General features: G+C 32.4%; 1 protein-coding gene and 1 long non-coding RNA gene across 3 annotated transcripts in view; one reads left to right on the top strand and one right to left on the bottom strand.

Annotated features, from left to right (window-relative positions):
• Positions 1-17,899, top strand: part of LOC141460619 (scavenger receptor class B member 1-like) — a 167,979-nt gene that overhangs the window by 38,382 nt on the left and 111,698 nt on the right. The window contains exons 1-2 of one of the 2 annotated variants that reach the window (XM_074140798.1): positions 1,929-2,066; positions 12,874-13,036. In XM_074140798.1, coding sequence (XP_073996899.1) covers positions 12,889-13,036 — 148 coding nt within the window. In that variant the 5' untranslated portion in view covers positions 1,929-2,066; positions 12,874-12,888. Of the gene's footprint in view, positions 1-1,928; positions 2,067-12,873; positions 13,037-17,899 lie in introns of those variants that run through there. The other variant, XM_074140797.1, reaches the window with a different exon arrangement.
• Positions 16,500-17,899, bottom strand: part of LOC141460632 (uncharacterized) — a 42,832-nt gene continuing 41,432 nt past the window's right edge. The window contains exon 3 of the long non-coding RNA XR_012462261.1: positions 16,500-16,681. This is a non-coding gene — a long non-coding RNA (uncharacterized lncRNA). The remainder of the gene's footprint in view (positions 16,682-17,899) is intronic.

The raw sequence follows: 17,899 nt of genomic DNA, 5'->3' as shown, positions 1-17,899 counted from the left end.
ATAATAATGTAAACAAGAAAAATGTAGTAAATGAAAATGAATATTAATAAATTTTGCACCATTAAACAAGCGTCATATTGTTCTGATCTTGATCTATACGTGTGCACACATTAAAAATTCTCTTTTTGTCACAAAATATAACTTTAGTAGTGGAGTTATTAATATAATTCCAGATTAAAATTAGTTTAAAGCTTAGGAGCTCGCAAGATTTTTTTTAGGAGAGGTAAAATATTTTCAAATAACAAAAATAAAATTATAAAAGAAAATAAGTTTATTACTTAGTTTCTTTAATGTGAGGCACCTTCTAAATGCCACCAAGATCATACGTAGCATGTCTGTATCAAGCAGAAGTACTCGTCAACCATCATTAAAAGTGGTGGATGTCCCAATATACAAAGAGAAAGAGTACGAGAGGATACCCAAAAAAACCCGGAATTATTTTTTAAAAGCTATTTATTTACAAATTTTTTACAGAACAACCTTATCCCCTTCAAAATACTCTCCATTACAACTAATACATTTGTCCCACCGGTGCTTCCACTGTTCGAAACATTTTTTGTAGTCATCTTTAGAAATGGCTGACAGCTCCTTCTTCGTTTTTTTCTTGACCTCTTCAATGTTGTCAAATCGGTGACCTTTCATGCCCTTTTTCATGCGTGGAAATAAGAAAAAGTCGCACGGAGCCAGGTCAGGCGAGTAAGGTGCGTGGGGCAGCGGAACCATGCCATTTTTAGCCAAAAACTGTGTAACAGAGATGGCTGTGTGTGCAGGTGCATTGTCGTGGTGGAAGAACCAGTCTCCTGTTTGCCACAAATCGGGTCTTTTTTGGCGAACACTATTGCGCAATCTTTTCAAAACTTCCAAATACAAGGTTTGATTGACGGTCTGACCTGGAAGGACAAACTCTGAATGGACTACGCCTTTGGCATCAAAAAAGCAAATCAGCATTGTTTTGATGTTTGACTTGACTTGACGACATTTTTTTGGTCGGGGTGAAGATGACGTCTTCCATTGGCTCGACTGTTGCTTTGTTTCTGGGTCATAACCATAGCACCATGACTCATCACCAGTAATGACCTTTGACAGAAAGTCTGGATCAGTTTCAAGCTGTTGTTTCAAAGCACGACATGTTTCAACTCGATGTTCTTTTTGATTGTCAGTCAGAACTCGAGGAACAAACTTGGCAGCAACCCTTTTCATCCCCAAATCTTCCGTTAAAATTCGCTGAACCGAGCTCCAAGATAACCCACTACTCTCTGACAGTTGATCAATTGTCTGTCGACGGTCTGTGAACACCAGCTCTCGAATTTTTTCAACATTTTCGTCGATTCGGGCAGTTGATGGACGTCCAGAACGAGGTTTGTCATCAATCGACATGTCGCCATTTTTAAACCGAGTAAACCACTCGTATACTTGAGTTTTTCCCATAGCGTCATCTTTGTAAGCTGTTTTCAACATTAAAACACTTTCAGCAGCATTTTTGCCGAGTAGAAAACAAAATTTCAGAGCTGCACGTTCTTCACTTAAACTTGCCATCATAAAAAACGAAAAAAGAACAAAACAGCGCTGGTAAAAACAATCACTGCAGATGAACAGAACAAGCCAGGCAGACAACACAGGCAGGACTGAACTGGCAAGGAATTGCGCTACACACGTCTAGCGGAGAAATGCGTACTACATAAGCTCCATGCGCGGCAACGCAATTCCGGTTATTTTTGGGTACCCCCTCGTATATTGACAGTTTCATACCAAGTTAGCGCAGTGTCGTTAAAAGTTACTAGAAAATGGCTGATATTAATTTTAAAAGGAATGAAAACTAGATCTATTGACATATTCCATTTTGTAAACAGCTGAAATTGTAGTATTAGATTCATTATTTATGCAGCACTGGCACAGAAATTTCTATTTTTTTTAAGTGGGCTGAAAACGAGTAGGGTATATGATTTGGCAAAGAGATGACCGTGAAAATTGACATACTTCTTTGCTTTTATCAATCAAGGAAAATGGAAAATGTTTTGAAAGTTAATTACTCAGAAAAAAAAAAATAACCTGCCTTTAGCAAAAAGGTAGCTCTAGCTGTGAGTTGCATAAAAATATTGCATAAATTTAAAATATTTCCTATAAACAAAGAATCTTAACTAGCCTGTCGTAGTAAATATTACATTATGTTAAAGGGGAAATTTATGTAATACGATAGCCAATGAATTACCTTTTTCTGCAAGTTATATGCAACTAATGTTTAACAATCAGTAATTAAGAGAGTACAACATTAAAGGCAGATATAGTATATACGAGTAAAACAACCAATGCGTTCTGTAGGGCTAATGGTTAATAAGTTAACATTTAACATTGCATTTCTGGTGGGTATTGTAAGTTAATAATCTTATTTGGAACACTACATCTTTCTGGTAAGACAAGATTTTTTTTTTGTTTTTGGTTTTTTACCAAAACAAAAATGGGGTTTTCCTTAAATTTTCGATGATATGAAAGAAAGCTGATTATCATCAAAAAGGAGACAGTAAAAATCACTGGTAAACTTCACTGATTGCGCTGTGAATTCTGGATGCTCTATTTTGATTTTATATAATATAACGCCATAAAATATCTTCAGAAGTGTAAAAAGTATAAAATGATAGTCATTTTGAGGAAAAGAAATCTACAATCCTACAATTATCCATAATTTCATCCTTAAGGAAGCGTTTACCTCACATAATGCTGAAATAATATATTTTAGAAGAATGTTTAACAAACCTATAACATTTATTTGATAACTTCCAGAAAAATAATGCTCTAGATCAGCGTTTCCCAACCTTTTTTGGCTCGCGGTACCACTTGATAGTACATCAAGCTAAATTGTACCACTTCGTAAAAATTATCTCGTGAAATTTGTTATTCCGAGTGTGTTATTTTATTATTATTATCTTTATTTGTATAGAGATACAATGTATCTGTTACAAAGGAGTTCCAAGTTCATGTTCACTTTATAAACTTTGTAAAGTGTAAGATCTTAGGTTTAATTTCTTTTTTTAAATTGAATTTAATGTTATTTGGATAGAGCTTACTCATTACAATCAGTGTCTTTAAGCAGATTTTTACATAGTTATCATTTAAGTTCTGTCACATGATAATTCTATTAATTTTTCTTTATCTTTTATCGATAATGATGTAGCTTTTCCTAAATTTTCTTAATAGAAAGGGTTTGAAATTCAATTATCATTTGTTTTTACGGGTTTTGGAAAATACTTCTTGAAAGACAATTTTAATCCTGTTAAATGTGCTATTATATTTTCTCGTACATCTTGAGACAGACTAACCTTATCTATTGTACATATTAACAACTTTACTGTACAATATTATTAATTAAAATAATTTTTATGAATTATAGGAAAAAACGTTTCTATGTAAGATTTAATTTTTTTATATCCGCCATTATTGATTATTTTTTGCGTACCACCAGTGGTACGCGTACCACAGATTGGGAAACACTGCTCTAGATGGTTCTGGAAAAAAAAAAACATCTTGGATCTACACAGGGAATTTAATGATAACAGGGGATTGAGGTATCAAGAGGCGCTCTACAAATAAGGGACTCAAGCTGGATCCTCTCCATAGATGTTGTGAGACAAAGGAAGAAACACGCATCAATCTTATGGTATATTATTTAGGATGAAAGGAGGTTTAGGATCTTCAAACGAAATAGATTGATGGTGCATAAGTTTGGGCTGATTTCTGTTAAGTTAGTTGTTCGATTTGTCCAGACAGCGGTGATCTTTGGATTCCTCCAGGACCAGGACTAAATTTTCCACCAAGATTTGGTTTGTTGCTGTTATTGTTTTTCTTTAATTTGCGTAGAGGCTTGGCTATCCTACGACGATTAGTAATAATTAATTGGAATCAGTGTGTTTGCATAGAGGTGTTAATCAGCAACAAACTGTGGCTGCAATTTGTGGGATATGTGCAGAGCTCCTTCAGAAACCTCTGGACAATAAATACTAAAATAAACAAAAAACTGACTTTAAAAAAACAGCGGAGGAGGTTATCATGTTTAATTTGATTAATTAAATGAAATTATATGCAGTAAAATTGATGGCTGTACTAAAATAAATGTACTAGAGGTACATGTTCACCATGTCTATTTACCACTTACCCAGATATTAGCGATTGTTATTGTTCTATATGTAAAGCTATTTATTACATTTAATTTGCCGCTAACTTTATAAAAAGTCAATTAAAATAACTAATCATAAATAAATCTTTGTGACTGTAATAATTTTAAAATTATTTCACCTTGAATCTCTTATCTAGTGATCTTGTAAAAATTTTCGAAAAGAATTTGCATATTTGTTCAGCATGTGGAAAGAACTTTAGCAAATGAATAAGAATAACAAAACCACAAACGGAAAAAAACCTGTGGCTGTGTCATGGACACGGCCGTGTGTTGTACGTGAATACGCTGCTGGCTCTTCAGGGAAAGTATTATTAAGCAGCGGTAAATGTTTTTCTTTTTGTTAGCTTCAGTGAGCGCAGAAACCCTAGACGATCACTCACATCACACTTATGTCCGAATGGATTGTTGACAAACGTCGTAGTGAAAAACGTGCACTAGCTGCTGCCCAATGTGTCTTCATAATAACGATCGAACACAGTCTATGCCTATACAGTCAGTTGTCGATGTAGAAGCGATTTCATCATCCACTTGCATAATTTCAACCGCCCCAGCTGCAGATGTACTGGACACCGTCGTTGATCCGCTCGGCCGCATTCATTCTTTTACGTTCTCGGCACAGCTTGACTTGGTCGTATGATGTTTTATTATTACCTTTCGATTGTTCTTGAGAAGCCCTTTCCAACCGTATACGATCTCTGTATTTGGTTTTGGCTTTTCGACGCGTATAAGCCGACATTAAATATTTTTGATAATATTTTTTTATTCTAACACATTATTATAATCACTATTTTACACTAATTTTTTTGTATACAATCGATAGATTGTGACGACAGCTGACGATTAAAACTTAAACGAACATCGTAGCTTCTCCGAGTCAAAAGTTATTTATACTAAATCCAAATCTCGATACGCAGCAAAATGATCTCAAAATAGCGGCGCTTCCGCCTCCTCCGCGCGCGATGCGTCACAGTCCTCGCTTATCGTAATGAATTCTTTGATCCTTTAGCTATCCAGTGGTCTAATTTAATTTTGGATGTAGACGATAGATTCGAAACTATAACGCCAAACTGTATCCCCCGATTTTGTTATCATTAGGTTTTTTGGATTGCCTCCATATGATAGCAAATTTAAAGACGTAAAATTCTAAATTGTGTTTACATAGTAAATACAAATTTTGTAATCTATTGAAGATGAAACAAATGTTTTTTTAGCCTAAAAATAAACCCGAAACTGTGAAACTGCTTGTCTATTGAAAAGATCATTAACTTTTTCTCTGATTTCAAAAACGCATTGCTACCATTTGAAGACATTTTCAAGGAACAACGACTGATTTTAGGTGAATTACACTTTGGTGCCCTGCAAGATTTAAAAATGTATCACATTTCTAACAGTCAAAATAAGTTAAGATATGAGAGAAGAACAGTCAAATTCTTGGGGCTAAAGATTCCAAAATTTTCATTTAAAGCGGCACCTTTGGTTAGTTGATTTTTTGTGTCAAAACTGATATTGTCAGTTTCTAAACCTAATTACCAAATTGTAACTTCGATATGTTGTTACTGTCCACAAAATTTACAAACATCTTTGCAGGCTAATTTTTCAAAACCTAATTTTCTTTAGAACTCTACGAAAAACTCGAAAGAGTAAATTTGACTCGATTGCAATAATGCTTAACTAGTTAAGGAAGTAAAAATTTTGCTTATGCAGTACCGGATTACTAGTTAATAATCAAATTGTAAAATTTATTTAAGTATACAGGGTGTCCCAAGGTTTAGGGATAACGACTTTTTCTCGGAAACTAAGATAGCTAGAAAAAAACTAAAAAATACGTGTTCCCTTAGTTTTTTGTTAGAAATCCAAATTTAATTTGTAAATTTTTTTCGGTGCTTGCAGAAGCGAGATACAGGCACCAACTTCATTTTTTCAAATGGGGAGATGTGGTTTCTATTTAAGAAATAGATTCCTCTATTTTTTTTAAGAAAAATTTACTTGAACGGTTTTTTTCTTTGAGCGATATTTTAGAAGTTATGAATGAAAACATGATTCTTATAAGAAATTTCAAGATGATATTATAAACGGTTTTTTGATTGAATAAGAAGAAAAGTACTATTTTATTATAAATTTTACTCCTCATTAATATTACAGATCATGCTCGAACTGGCCTCCACCATTAGAGATGCATAGACATGCTCTTTCCTGCCAATTGTCCCTTACTGCCAAAGAAATAGATTCGGCTTAAACCGAGTTATAGGCATCTATTATTCTTTGCTTTAGTTCATTTGGTTTCAGAGGTTTAGGCCTCAGAATCGCTCCCTGCGTCGATATAACACGCCCATCAAATTTCCTATCGAGGTATCTCTTTACATGCCTGATGGTGTTATATCGACACGGGGGGCGATTCAGTGGCCACCTCGTTCACCGGATTTGACACCTATGGACTATTTCCTTTGGGGATACCTGAAAAACAAGGTGATTATTCATAACTTGTTTTCTTTCTTTTCTCATTTCTGCTTATCTAAAAGCATTTCTAAATCTAGGTGTATCAGAATCAAGCCGGAATTGCATCTGTAGATGATTTCTAACAAAAAAACTAAGGGAACAGGTATTTTTTAAAAGATGAAGCAGCTTACTTTAATAACAATTCCAATATAAATGATATAAGCCTAATTATAAAGATAAGAGCCGAGTTATTAAATTTAAATTATTAAAGGTACAATAGTGAGAGTCCACAAATATGTTCAATGTGTAATACAAAAGAATTAGAGTCTGTATTTCATTTTATGGCGACGTGTCCTATATTGAAAGAAGTCAGAAGAATTTATTTCAATGAGGACTTTTTGTCAATGGCCCAATTAGAGGAATACTTAAACGGAAAGAAGTGGGATTTAGTATTGAAATATTGTAGGATGGCTCTTAAGTATAGGCAACAACTTGTGGCTGAATTTAATTTTATTTAAGTTTCTATTTAGTTCTTGTAGTTATTGTAGTATAAGGTTTATATTAGAAAATGATTTTAAGTTAATTTGTAGGAAAAAATTTATTTATATTTTTCTGTTTTCTGAAAAATTACCCCTCTCCCCTGATGGTTTTATACCAAGGGTATCTGTCCTTATGTATATTTATAAATAAAGACAGCTTATTATTATTATTATTATATTATTATTATTAACAGGTATTTTTTAGTTTTTTTCTAGCTATCTTAGCTTCCGAGAAAAAATCGTTATCCATATACTCGTACCTTGGGACACCCTGTATACCTAGTTTCACCAAATTTTTCAATTTTATTTGTACAAAATTTATGACTTGTAGTTTACAGTTAACATTTAATTTGTAGTCACTTTTTGAGTATGGTAAACGACAATAAAAAGACAATTACACCAATTTAATGCGATTAAATCTCCACAATTGTGAAATTGATTGCGGTAACTGATCTATGTGAGCACATAATGTTACCTCTTAGTCGACCAAAACCTAATTTTTTAGGTTGCCAAATAGCGTAATGGTATGTTTTGTTTTGATACACGCCACACATACATTAAATATACAACAGGTGCAACAATATACAACAAATGAAAACAAAATAAAAAGGTAAACGGAAATAGTGGTTATACAGATAAATCATTACATAAATCACAATATGAGGTCAAAAGTTCATCGATTATTTTTATTTTTTTAAATATGACGGCGTCATTTTGCCAAAATTGATTTATGAAAATTCAATGTCAATACATTAAATGATAATACTGTTTTATTCTCTTTAACAATTCCGACAATTACCCTTGAAAAAATCATGGGTCCTTCTTTTACAAGAAAGTAATAGTTTACTAGGTATTCAGAAATGTCGACGCTCTTTTTCAAAACTGATTCACAAACATGGCGTTAATAAATAGATAAAATCATGTTTCTCAGACTTTTCAACCATTTTGAACAAAATCAACCATGTTTTTGACACGATACTTTGATATTTGATATCTTTTCAATTCGTTGGCTTAAGTGTTTGAACTAGAATAATTGTCAAGAATTTTCACGTCCAATCAATACTAATTCCCTGCAATAATTTTTGAATCTTAGATTTATCACCCTTTATATTGAGATTAATTTTATGTTTGATGCTTCAAAAAATCAATCACATAGATTTACCATTGCTGCTCCAATTAATCTATGGTTTGGTAAGAACGGTAAAGCACAAAACAATGCAAAGAAAGGCCATAAATGGACTGCCCTAACTATGTACAAGCACTTTGTTTTTGCTACTAGGATCATTTATTATTAAAAACACATTAACACATTTTCAGTGCATTGCCGATCTTTGGAGAGTATTCTCTTGATACAGACAACATTCAGAAGCTGAGGCTTACTGCCTACAAAACAGGGATAGGGTCAGGCAAAGAGAAGCTGACTATTCGGTCATTGATTTCTGATGCTTTGCAGGGGACTCTAGTATTTCAAGATGAAATTAACTACTGCTATAATAATGCAGTGGTTAGATTGTTGTTGTTGTTGTTGTTGTATAATTGCCCAATCTGGAGCTTGACGTACCAGCGCCGATGATACAGAACAAGTTCCTCAGTTTGGTGATGTCTTCTCACCGATACAAGCGCATTACAGACCTACCTACATAGATTATGTTCTCACTGTACTAAAGTTTCCTCGCATAAGTTATTCGACTTGTGTAAACTAGAGTGACAATGACCTTAGGATGCAGTGGGTAAAAAAAAAGAAGCAAAATCTGTACCTAACAGAGGAAATTAAGAGGACATGTTCAATTCTTTTGAATCTGTAAGGATTGGAAGGATCATAAGTGGATATTTCGCTACTTAATGGGTTAGAATGGCAATCTACAGAGTGGAAAGGAGTTCCAGCAGATGGTTTTAGATAAAGAAGTGTACAGATTAAGGATGCTATCTCATGGACGGAGTCGAATTTGTACATCGTGGAGAGTCAGTCTCGTGTCTGTGTTGTCTACAGTTTCCTGATGTCAGTAGTACTTTCTAATCAAGTCATGCCATCCTTATTAATATCCTTTTTCTCTCTAGTATATACAATAAAGGTGGTGGTTTTATATATCTTTAATTTTTCACAAAATCTACCAAAAGATACAGAATCATTCAAAAGTTCCGGAGCATCAATAGTAATTAGCCTTTGGATTCCACTTAATCCAAAACCTTGGACATGGCTTAACAATTCTCTTTTTATATACATTAGTAGACGAGTAAACCCATATCAACTGTCTTCGGAATACTGAAAGACGTTTGCGCAATATCATTTTTAGTATAATTATAATTATTATACAAGTACTCGTTACTTTTTGTCCAATTCCAGATAAATCATTAATAGTAATATCTTTAGGGAAATGATAAGTTGATACTTGTAAATATTCTTCATTATATTTAGTATTATAATAACCACTCAATTTATCAAATTCTGTCTTTGACTGTCCTGTATTAAAATGTTTTACGTGATGAATATCAAATGAATCGATAATCCAAAGAACGTTCAAAAGTTAAACTTTTCCATAAGTTTTCATAGTATCAGTATCATTCACGCAATCATCATAAAATTGATCCATTTATAGTTATTGAATTTGAATATGTTTATTTACAATTTAAATTTTTTTATACAAATATATATAAAAGGAGGTTTCAGGCTGCATGCCAATATCCTCTCCACAACATATCAACATTTACATTGGATACAAGTCGAACTTAATGCTAAGGCAAAAAATTAAAAAAAAACCTTACTACATAAGATTAATTAAAGCAAGGTATGCTTTAGCCTTTTGTGCTTGTATTTTCTATAATTAAGAGAACTTAAGTTATAGTCCATAATACTTTTTATATGCGGGTAGGGACTATGTGTACAGGAAGTTACAAAGTTTTCCGTAGCGTTGTAGATAAATGTGGACACGCTGGCAACATCAAGTGCTGCATGCATGTAATCTATGGGTGTCCACCGGGAATATGACCCAACTAACCTTAAGCATTTGTTTTGGACTCTTTGTAACTTCCCGTAATTGGTGCAACAAGTATTGGACCACACAGGGGCTGCATATAGTAGTACGGAGCGGATATAAAGATAGTAGATAAGTTTTTTATTAAGAAAATCTAAGTTAGAGTTGCAGTTCAAAAGAGGAAAGAGACTGCACATAGTTCCTACCGCTTTATCGCACACTGAGTTTATGTGTTTGGATGAAAGTTAATTTGGAGTCTAACACCAACCCGAGGTAATTTATAGTTATGACAGCCACTACTAGACGCCAACACACCTGATAGAACTACAAAAAACTAGTATGAAATTTTGTACCTCTCCGTAATTTGTAGTAACGTTGCCTACAATATCGGGGACGATAGTATCTCCGAACTAAACGGACCACGGTTTCTAGATCTCTTGAAAGCTTCATTTTTATCCATTTCTACAATGTGGGCACATACATAATCTGGTGTAAACACTTTTTTTAGTTAAAAACAAATAAGTTATTCATAAACCTTGTATTATATTTTACGTAAAATGTTGAAAAAAATAAATTTTTAATCAGATAAGAATAAAAGAAAAAAGCTAGACCTAATCGTCGTAAAGATATATTTATAAAAAAAAAACTTGACTCCCTGACGCGCCCTTGACCGGTTTGCCGGCGCACTTGATCAGTGAAAGTTTGTCTGCTTTAAACCAAGATTCAGAGCGTGCAATTAAGCCATGACTTTCAATCTTAAGAAGAACATTTTTACCTTTATTACATAAATACTTCTTCTTTTTTGCTTGCCTTCTTTATGTAGATAAAGAATTTATATACATTATAGTTCCTGCTAAATTTGTTAGTATTCCTTGCATTTAAAACATTCATACTTTCTTGCGTAATAAGTCAGAACTCGCAGAATATGACAATAGTCTTTAACTAATAAAGCCATATCAATATTAAATTTAACGCTGACTATAGTATTGTACAAATATAACTGGCTTGAAATTAAAACTTATTGTTTTTTTTTTATCGTTATTTAGTCAATGATTGTTTCTGAGTTTAATTTTTATTATTCTTTTTCTGTGGCTACAGCACCTTGCATGAGCCCAAGACTTAGTTTCGGTCTCAGAGAACAAGGGAAAACTCTACGAAAATGTGAACGGAGAAGCTGAGATGGAAAAGTGTAGCTATTAATAGAGCCATTTCCGAAGTGATAACAAGGAAGAAAATATGAGAAGCTAAAGCGGCTAGTTAATGGGAGTTAGCATGAACTTGTAAAAATCATTTAAATACCATTAATTGCATTTGGAAGAATGAAGGACAAACTTAATGAGTTAATATGAGAAATTAATGATTAAATATGTGGATATTTTCTACCGAATATTGTCTCGTTTGTTATTCACAAAGTTCGCCTAAAAGAAAAAAAAAAAATGCTTACTTTACAAGAAGATCTCGCATTAATCACAACAAACCTGCCACAGTATACGAGGTGTCGCTATTAAATAACGACACTATTGCTGTAAAACATTTCATTTTAAATTTATACATATTTAGTTATTATCACCTTCAATATACACCCCTCCCCTATCCCTACAACGCTCCATGCGAATTTACCATTGTTCGAAACAGTGCTGGAAGTCTTTTTCTCTGAGCTCCTGCATGACGCGTGCCGCTTTTTCTTTCACAGCTTCAACGGACTGAAATCGTGTTCCTTTTAATGCGGATTTGACTTTAGGGAACAGATAAAAGTCACATGGGGCCAGGTCAGGCGAATAAGGCGAATATGGTCTAAAACTGGGATGCTGTACTTGGCTAGAAACGTTCTTGACAAGACAATGCAGTCTTGCAAGAGCCGGCGCGTTGTCTTGATGGAGAACCCGTGACTTGCTCTTCCACAAATCGGGTCGTTTTTTCCCTTACTCTTTAAAAAAGAAAAATGGCCATTGACCGTTGACAATACTCGAGTAATGATTAAAGCAATTACCAATACAGTTGATAGCTTCATAAACGATGTTCTAAGGTGCACGGAGCTTTAAGAGGTTTAATTCTTCGAGGCGTTAATGTTGCACTTCAGTGGGTTCTTGTCAAAAGCGAAGATTTGCTGGTTCACACCGCTGAATTGCAGGAACTAATCGATAACCATGTGTCCAAAGCAACGCACATTGAGCCCCCGAAACTGGATGGCAGTAATTGCAACTGGCATTTATAGCAGGCTCTTTAAAAAACAATATGTGGACGGCTTTTCTTTTATTTAATTATTTTAATAAAACAATTATGAACCAAACACTATTATATTCACAACATTTAACATTAACTACAAGCTATTGAATAGATTCTTTTAAAAACTGTTAATTTGAACCATTTTATCACATATTTTTTTATTTTCTTAGAAGTGACTCACTCATTGGGAGTTACAACTTTTTTGTTCAGAAAGAGCTCACCTTGTACTAGTAACCAGAATTTCAATATTTCATTCCAAATTATTTTAAGATTTCTAAAATGATGTTGTTTTGCGAAAGAACTTGTATTATCACTTTATTAATTGTGTAGTTAAATTTTCACGTTTTATTCATTGCATACTCACACATATAATAATATAATACTGATAGAATAATACCAATTATACTATAGTAGCAATAAACAGTGAACTTTAGACAAATAAAAATTACAAATAAACATGTAAATGTTAAAAGTGTAAACTTTGTTGTAAAAAAAAATAATTAAATAATTTGTTTTTATTGTTTATTTACAGTTATGCAGTGAAGTAATGGGCTTGACGAAACAATATTTACGAGTCGGCCAGTCGGCCAAAAATCGTCTGTTCGGAATACCGCCAGTAAGGAGAGGACCGTCACTAAAACCAGATAGAACACCTTTACAGATGCTAGTCTCACAACAAGGCAACATAAACCATGGTAAGTGACAGTGTTTAGAAATAAAATGTAAGGAACTAAGCTTTGGTATGCCAATCAATGCCAATCTCCATCTCAATTTGTTGATGAGAACCAAATGACTCTTTTGTATTTGTTTTTTTATGCAATGAGAAGATTTAGTTAATCTTAACGGGAAGGGAATGAACAATGCTATTTAGAGTACCAATAACCTATAAAATATATCATAACTTGATATCATGACTTATTTTTCCTCTATCAAAAAAGTTCTCTACATCAAATGCTCCAATATTACAGGAGGCTGTGCTACAAAGTGGTCTTCTCTGAAGCCAAACTGTAAAGGAGATAATAAATTCTTGTATTCAATGAAATAATTCCATCTATAGTTTGCAATCTACTCCATTATCTTCCAAAAACAACTTGTAATCTCTTTTTCTTTCTTGCAGTTTTCTTAGAGTAAGAAATTGATTTAATAAGAATACATAATTATAGAAAAACTATTATATCTGCTAAGAGCTTGCATTTAGTTGAAAACAAAACAAAAATCAGCAAATTTAAGGTCTAAGTAATCAGTTCTTACTTCTTTCTAGTTGTTCACTCCTAAATTCTGCCACAGAATTCTCCATATCATGGAAGTTTTTTTTTTTATGATCATTAATAAATGACCCCTAAAAGTTTAAGATTCTCTAGAATTTTTTTAAATTGGCCATGACTGACTCATGAATTAGCTCACTTGGCCTAAATGTATGGCGATACAATTTCACTGACCCCATTAGGTACAAGATAAATAGAAGAATAAAATTTCTAATAAACTCAGCACAAGCCCTTGAAAATTATTCAAAACATAACCATCTGGATTAATTTTTAGTTTATAAAAGAAATAAATGTAGGTATTTGAAAACATACACTTATACTATAAATATGGTATGGTAATGTGAGAGTGTTACTCTAATCCCGAATCAGATTAGTTATTATAGTATGTTCAGATTAAGTAGCATTTATTAAAGTATATTTAATAAATAGTTTGTATTTATTGGCGAGATTATGATAATGAGTTTGCGTAGTAGCAAATGTCAGAAAGAATGGTAAATTTTGTTTACAGAGAATAATTGTTTAACCTATATTTTATTATATTCTTAGATTAAATATTTTGGGAGCCATTAAAGAAGATGAGAGAGTCTTAGCTGGAAATGATAACTCAGCATTTGAGTGAATGCTAAGCCGTAGTTGAGAACATAACCGTTCTTTGATCTGGGAATCATTTACTTCAATCCGAAATGCAGATTTGTTGCATTGTTCGTTGCTACGGGTGAGAGATAAAATACTTGTACACTTCCTTCTTTAATTAGAACGTATTAGTTGAAGTATAAGTTCATAAATAGCTGGTAAAACGTTCCCTCTGATTTATTATTTATTAAGACTCAAATTATTTTAAAATACTCCAACGATGAGGTCGGTAATGATCAGATTTGTTGGACCTGATCGTTCAACTCTTCTGACCCATATTCACATTTAATTCACATTTATAACAACCCTTGTAAGTTCTTTTAATGACTTTTTAGAGACTGTGGTTATGGCATTGATTCTTCAATGTTCAGTTATAATCTTTTAAAAGAATCTACAATGTCATGGCTCTTCATCAAGATTATATTCTAAAACTAATATATTTTTCTACAAGATCTGAGTCAGCCAGTAATTCATTTTACCCCAAAGGTACTTACCTTTTAGACCAGCCTAAGTGAAGAAGTTACAGAGTCATATTTGATTTTAATATCAAGCCAAGAGAATCTGTATTGATTAAGTTTCGATCAGTGTGAATGGATGACCTGTTTATCTCAATTTTTTTTTTTCAAGAAAGCATTTCTCTGCAAACCAATGCCAGATATATTATTAAAAATTTGTAAATTACATTTTATTTCGTGTAGAAGTTTTTATACATCAAACCATACATGATTAATTAAGAAAGAGAAATTATTGCTTATTCCAATATCTTTTTTTACGTTCCATTTTCGCCAAACTTTCTTCCTGAGGTTCATCAACAGGATTTATACAGATTAATTGTTAATCAAACATTTTTTGTTGTTGTGTTTTATTACAAATTAAAAACTGTAATTAACAACACTTTTTATGGTTGATAGTAAAAAACAAAACTGTGTGTTAACCACAAATAGTATCTGTTGATTGTTTCTTTGGTTGTGCAATAATGCGGTTTGGGCAATAATTTCACTTCCTTGGATTAGTCTATCTCACCAAAAAAAAAAGATGATTAACACTCTACGCCTGAGATTATTACTAATTAATTATATTTAAATAACGAATTACAAAATGATATTATTTAACCCATTTATCCCATACTGTGGCCGCTGATTTAATTTGTTTATTCTTTATCCGAGTATTCATAATTAATTCTCATTATGTACATCCAAATAAGCCATTCACCAAGGAAATGAGAGAGAACCTCTGGGAAATGCTAGCTCCCCGTTTGGAAAGGAGAAGGTATATGATCTTCTACAACTTTATAATTACTTCAAAATTAGTTTTGGTTAGTGGCATCAAAAATACTGATCAGTGAATGTTGAATAGAAAAAAGATTAAATTACCATTATTATTTTGAAATATACATTTGCATTTCTGTAATCAAAGTGTAACATAACTACCTTTGTAAGAATGTTTTATTCCTTCATTAAATACTCAGTATGCAGACCCTGAGTTCCAAGAAAAATACTAACAGAAAGCCCGATACGAAATGCTGTAGATCATTGATGAGTCCGAGAAAAGAAAGAAGTGCCATGATCACACATATCGAAGCTTTTCTTTCAGTCTTCTTAAAACATCTTTTGATGGACGCAAGCTTATTTTATGCTATATACCTGCAGCATTTGAGCGTCGATCTAAAGCAACTTTCAAAAGGACAAGTGGGGCATGTGTGTAACGTTGTTTGGAGAAATAGCAGCTGTATACTTACTTCAATCTTTTATTAATGATAATTATTTAATTGCCAAAATACGAATCAATGCTCCTGTAACAAAAACAAGAGAGAGGAGATACAGGTGTATTTAGAACATAAAAGAACCGAAACAATAACCGAGAAATTAAATAAATTAGAAAATAAAACGAATATATAAAAGATTAAGTGCTGAAAAATAGTGCACTTCAGACTGTTCTTCAAGTTTAAAGCTAAATTGTCCCCAGCTAACCCAAACTGAAAAAAATCAAAATCAATGTTTCACATATAATTCTAAAACTTCTATTTCAATTAGATGAATTCAGGATATAGTAGGATCTAGGCCAGAGTAATTTTAAATCAGGGTTATTTCTAATGCTGTAAAAAGGGATCAAGAAGGAGATTAAGGATAATGTTTGAGGTGAATTGATATGGAAGTTGAGGAACCTGATAAAAAAGAAAACGTAAAATCATAGTATTTCCTTTGAAATAAAAAGATCATTTTTCATTTACATCTATATTTCTTAATAAATAATTGCGATGAGTTTTATTTTAACACAGAAATAATCATAAAAATTATGTGCAACCAAACATTGTTTGTTTACATTTATCTTCTTAAAGTAGTTTTTACTATCCAGGGCGATTTACGTACTTTTAAACGAAATAATTTAATCACAAATCCACTCAGACTGTTCATCTTCCTTCTTAGTCAGCCATTCTTCGTTCTGCAAACATTCAAAGAAGGATATGAGGCGCTTATTAAAACTTATAATATTGTTCTGTATTACTTAATACACTGTAGAACAAAAAAATGACGACTAAGAATGCTTATTAACAAAAATATCTACGTATATTATTTTAGCTGACGTTTATTGATAATTTCATTTAAATTTATCGCTTACTTGTTTAATCTACTTTTTACTTTCACATCTTACGTGTAATTATTATTTTTATTCTCATTGATTCCATTTAAATATTATTTTGTTGATTTGATGGAAATATTTATAGAATTCTCAAACTGGGACAGCAGCTTAAGTGAGTCAGTGGAATTTCTGTTAACTGCTCCGGGTCTGCAATGTTCAAATTGACATTTCAACCTCAGGTTTATGAACTTGTAAATAACTTATTGGGTGATTTTAAGGAGTATTTCTTTTTGAAAATGAATTTATCTCATTGCAATATTTACTTTGTCATAAGTGAAGAATTTCGTCAAATACATTTTGATTATTTCATTTGCCAACATTTAAATATTGTTAGCAAAATTATTATTTTATGAAAATAGATTTTGTTCCAGGCTGATAGCCTTTGGGCTAGGCATAGTAAACAGTTGCATTTTGTTTTTAACACCACTTTCCTAGGCAAATAGTATTTTATGCAATTTGGAGAATGGCATTTTGTTTATTTGAGGTTAGGTGTAAATGCATTTAAATAATTGCTTACATATTGTACAAGATTTAATAGTTTTCATGAATAAAATATAAACTATAAAATTATAATAACTATTAACAAACAAGTAAATAATTCTTATCAAGACTCGTTAAAGTTTTGAATTTTATTTCTTTATGACGCGTTTATGTCGCGATTTATACTTTAATAATATTAGTTCACACTGACCTAAAAACTCTTAGCGATCAAATTAGATAAAGAAGATTTAGTTTTTTTTAGCCTAATCTGATGTAGATTTTTTTTTTTCTGACATTGGCCTAAAAAAGCATTAAGCCTTTAATAGGCATAGTTGCTCAATGATTATTTGCGTGGTCATTTAGAAAATGAACATGGTAAAGAACAGCTGTGCAACTCTGTAAATGTTATTTTTCTAACACTTGATGTATGATGATTGCTTACTAAGTTGATAATTCGACAGGAATATTATTTGGTTCTTAAAAATTAACAAAAATGTAAAGGGCTTCGTTAAATTGCATATGAAACTTTTACAACTTACT

This window comes from Rhodnius prolixus, unplaced genomic scaffold (assembly GCF_049639745.1).
Source record: "Rhodnius prolixus isolate KJV_2025 unplaced genomic scaffold, Rpr scaffold_6, whole genome shotgun sequence".
Taxonomy (NCBI): domain Eukaryota; kingdom Metazoa; phylum Arthropoda; class Insecta; order Hemiptera; family Reduviidae; genus Rhodnius; species Rhodnius prolixus.
Note: the sequence above shows the minus strand (reverse complement) of the source record. Positions and strands in the feature narration are given on the sequence as shown.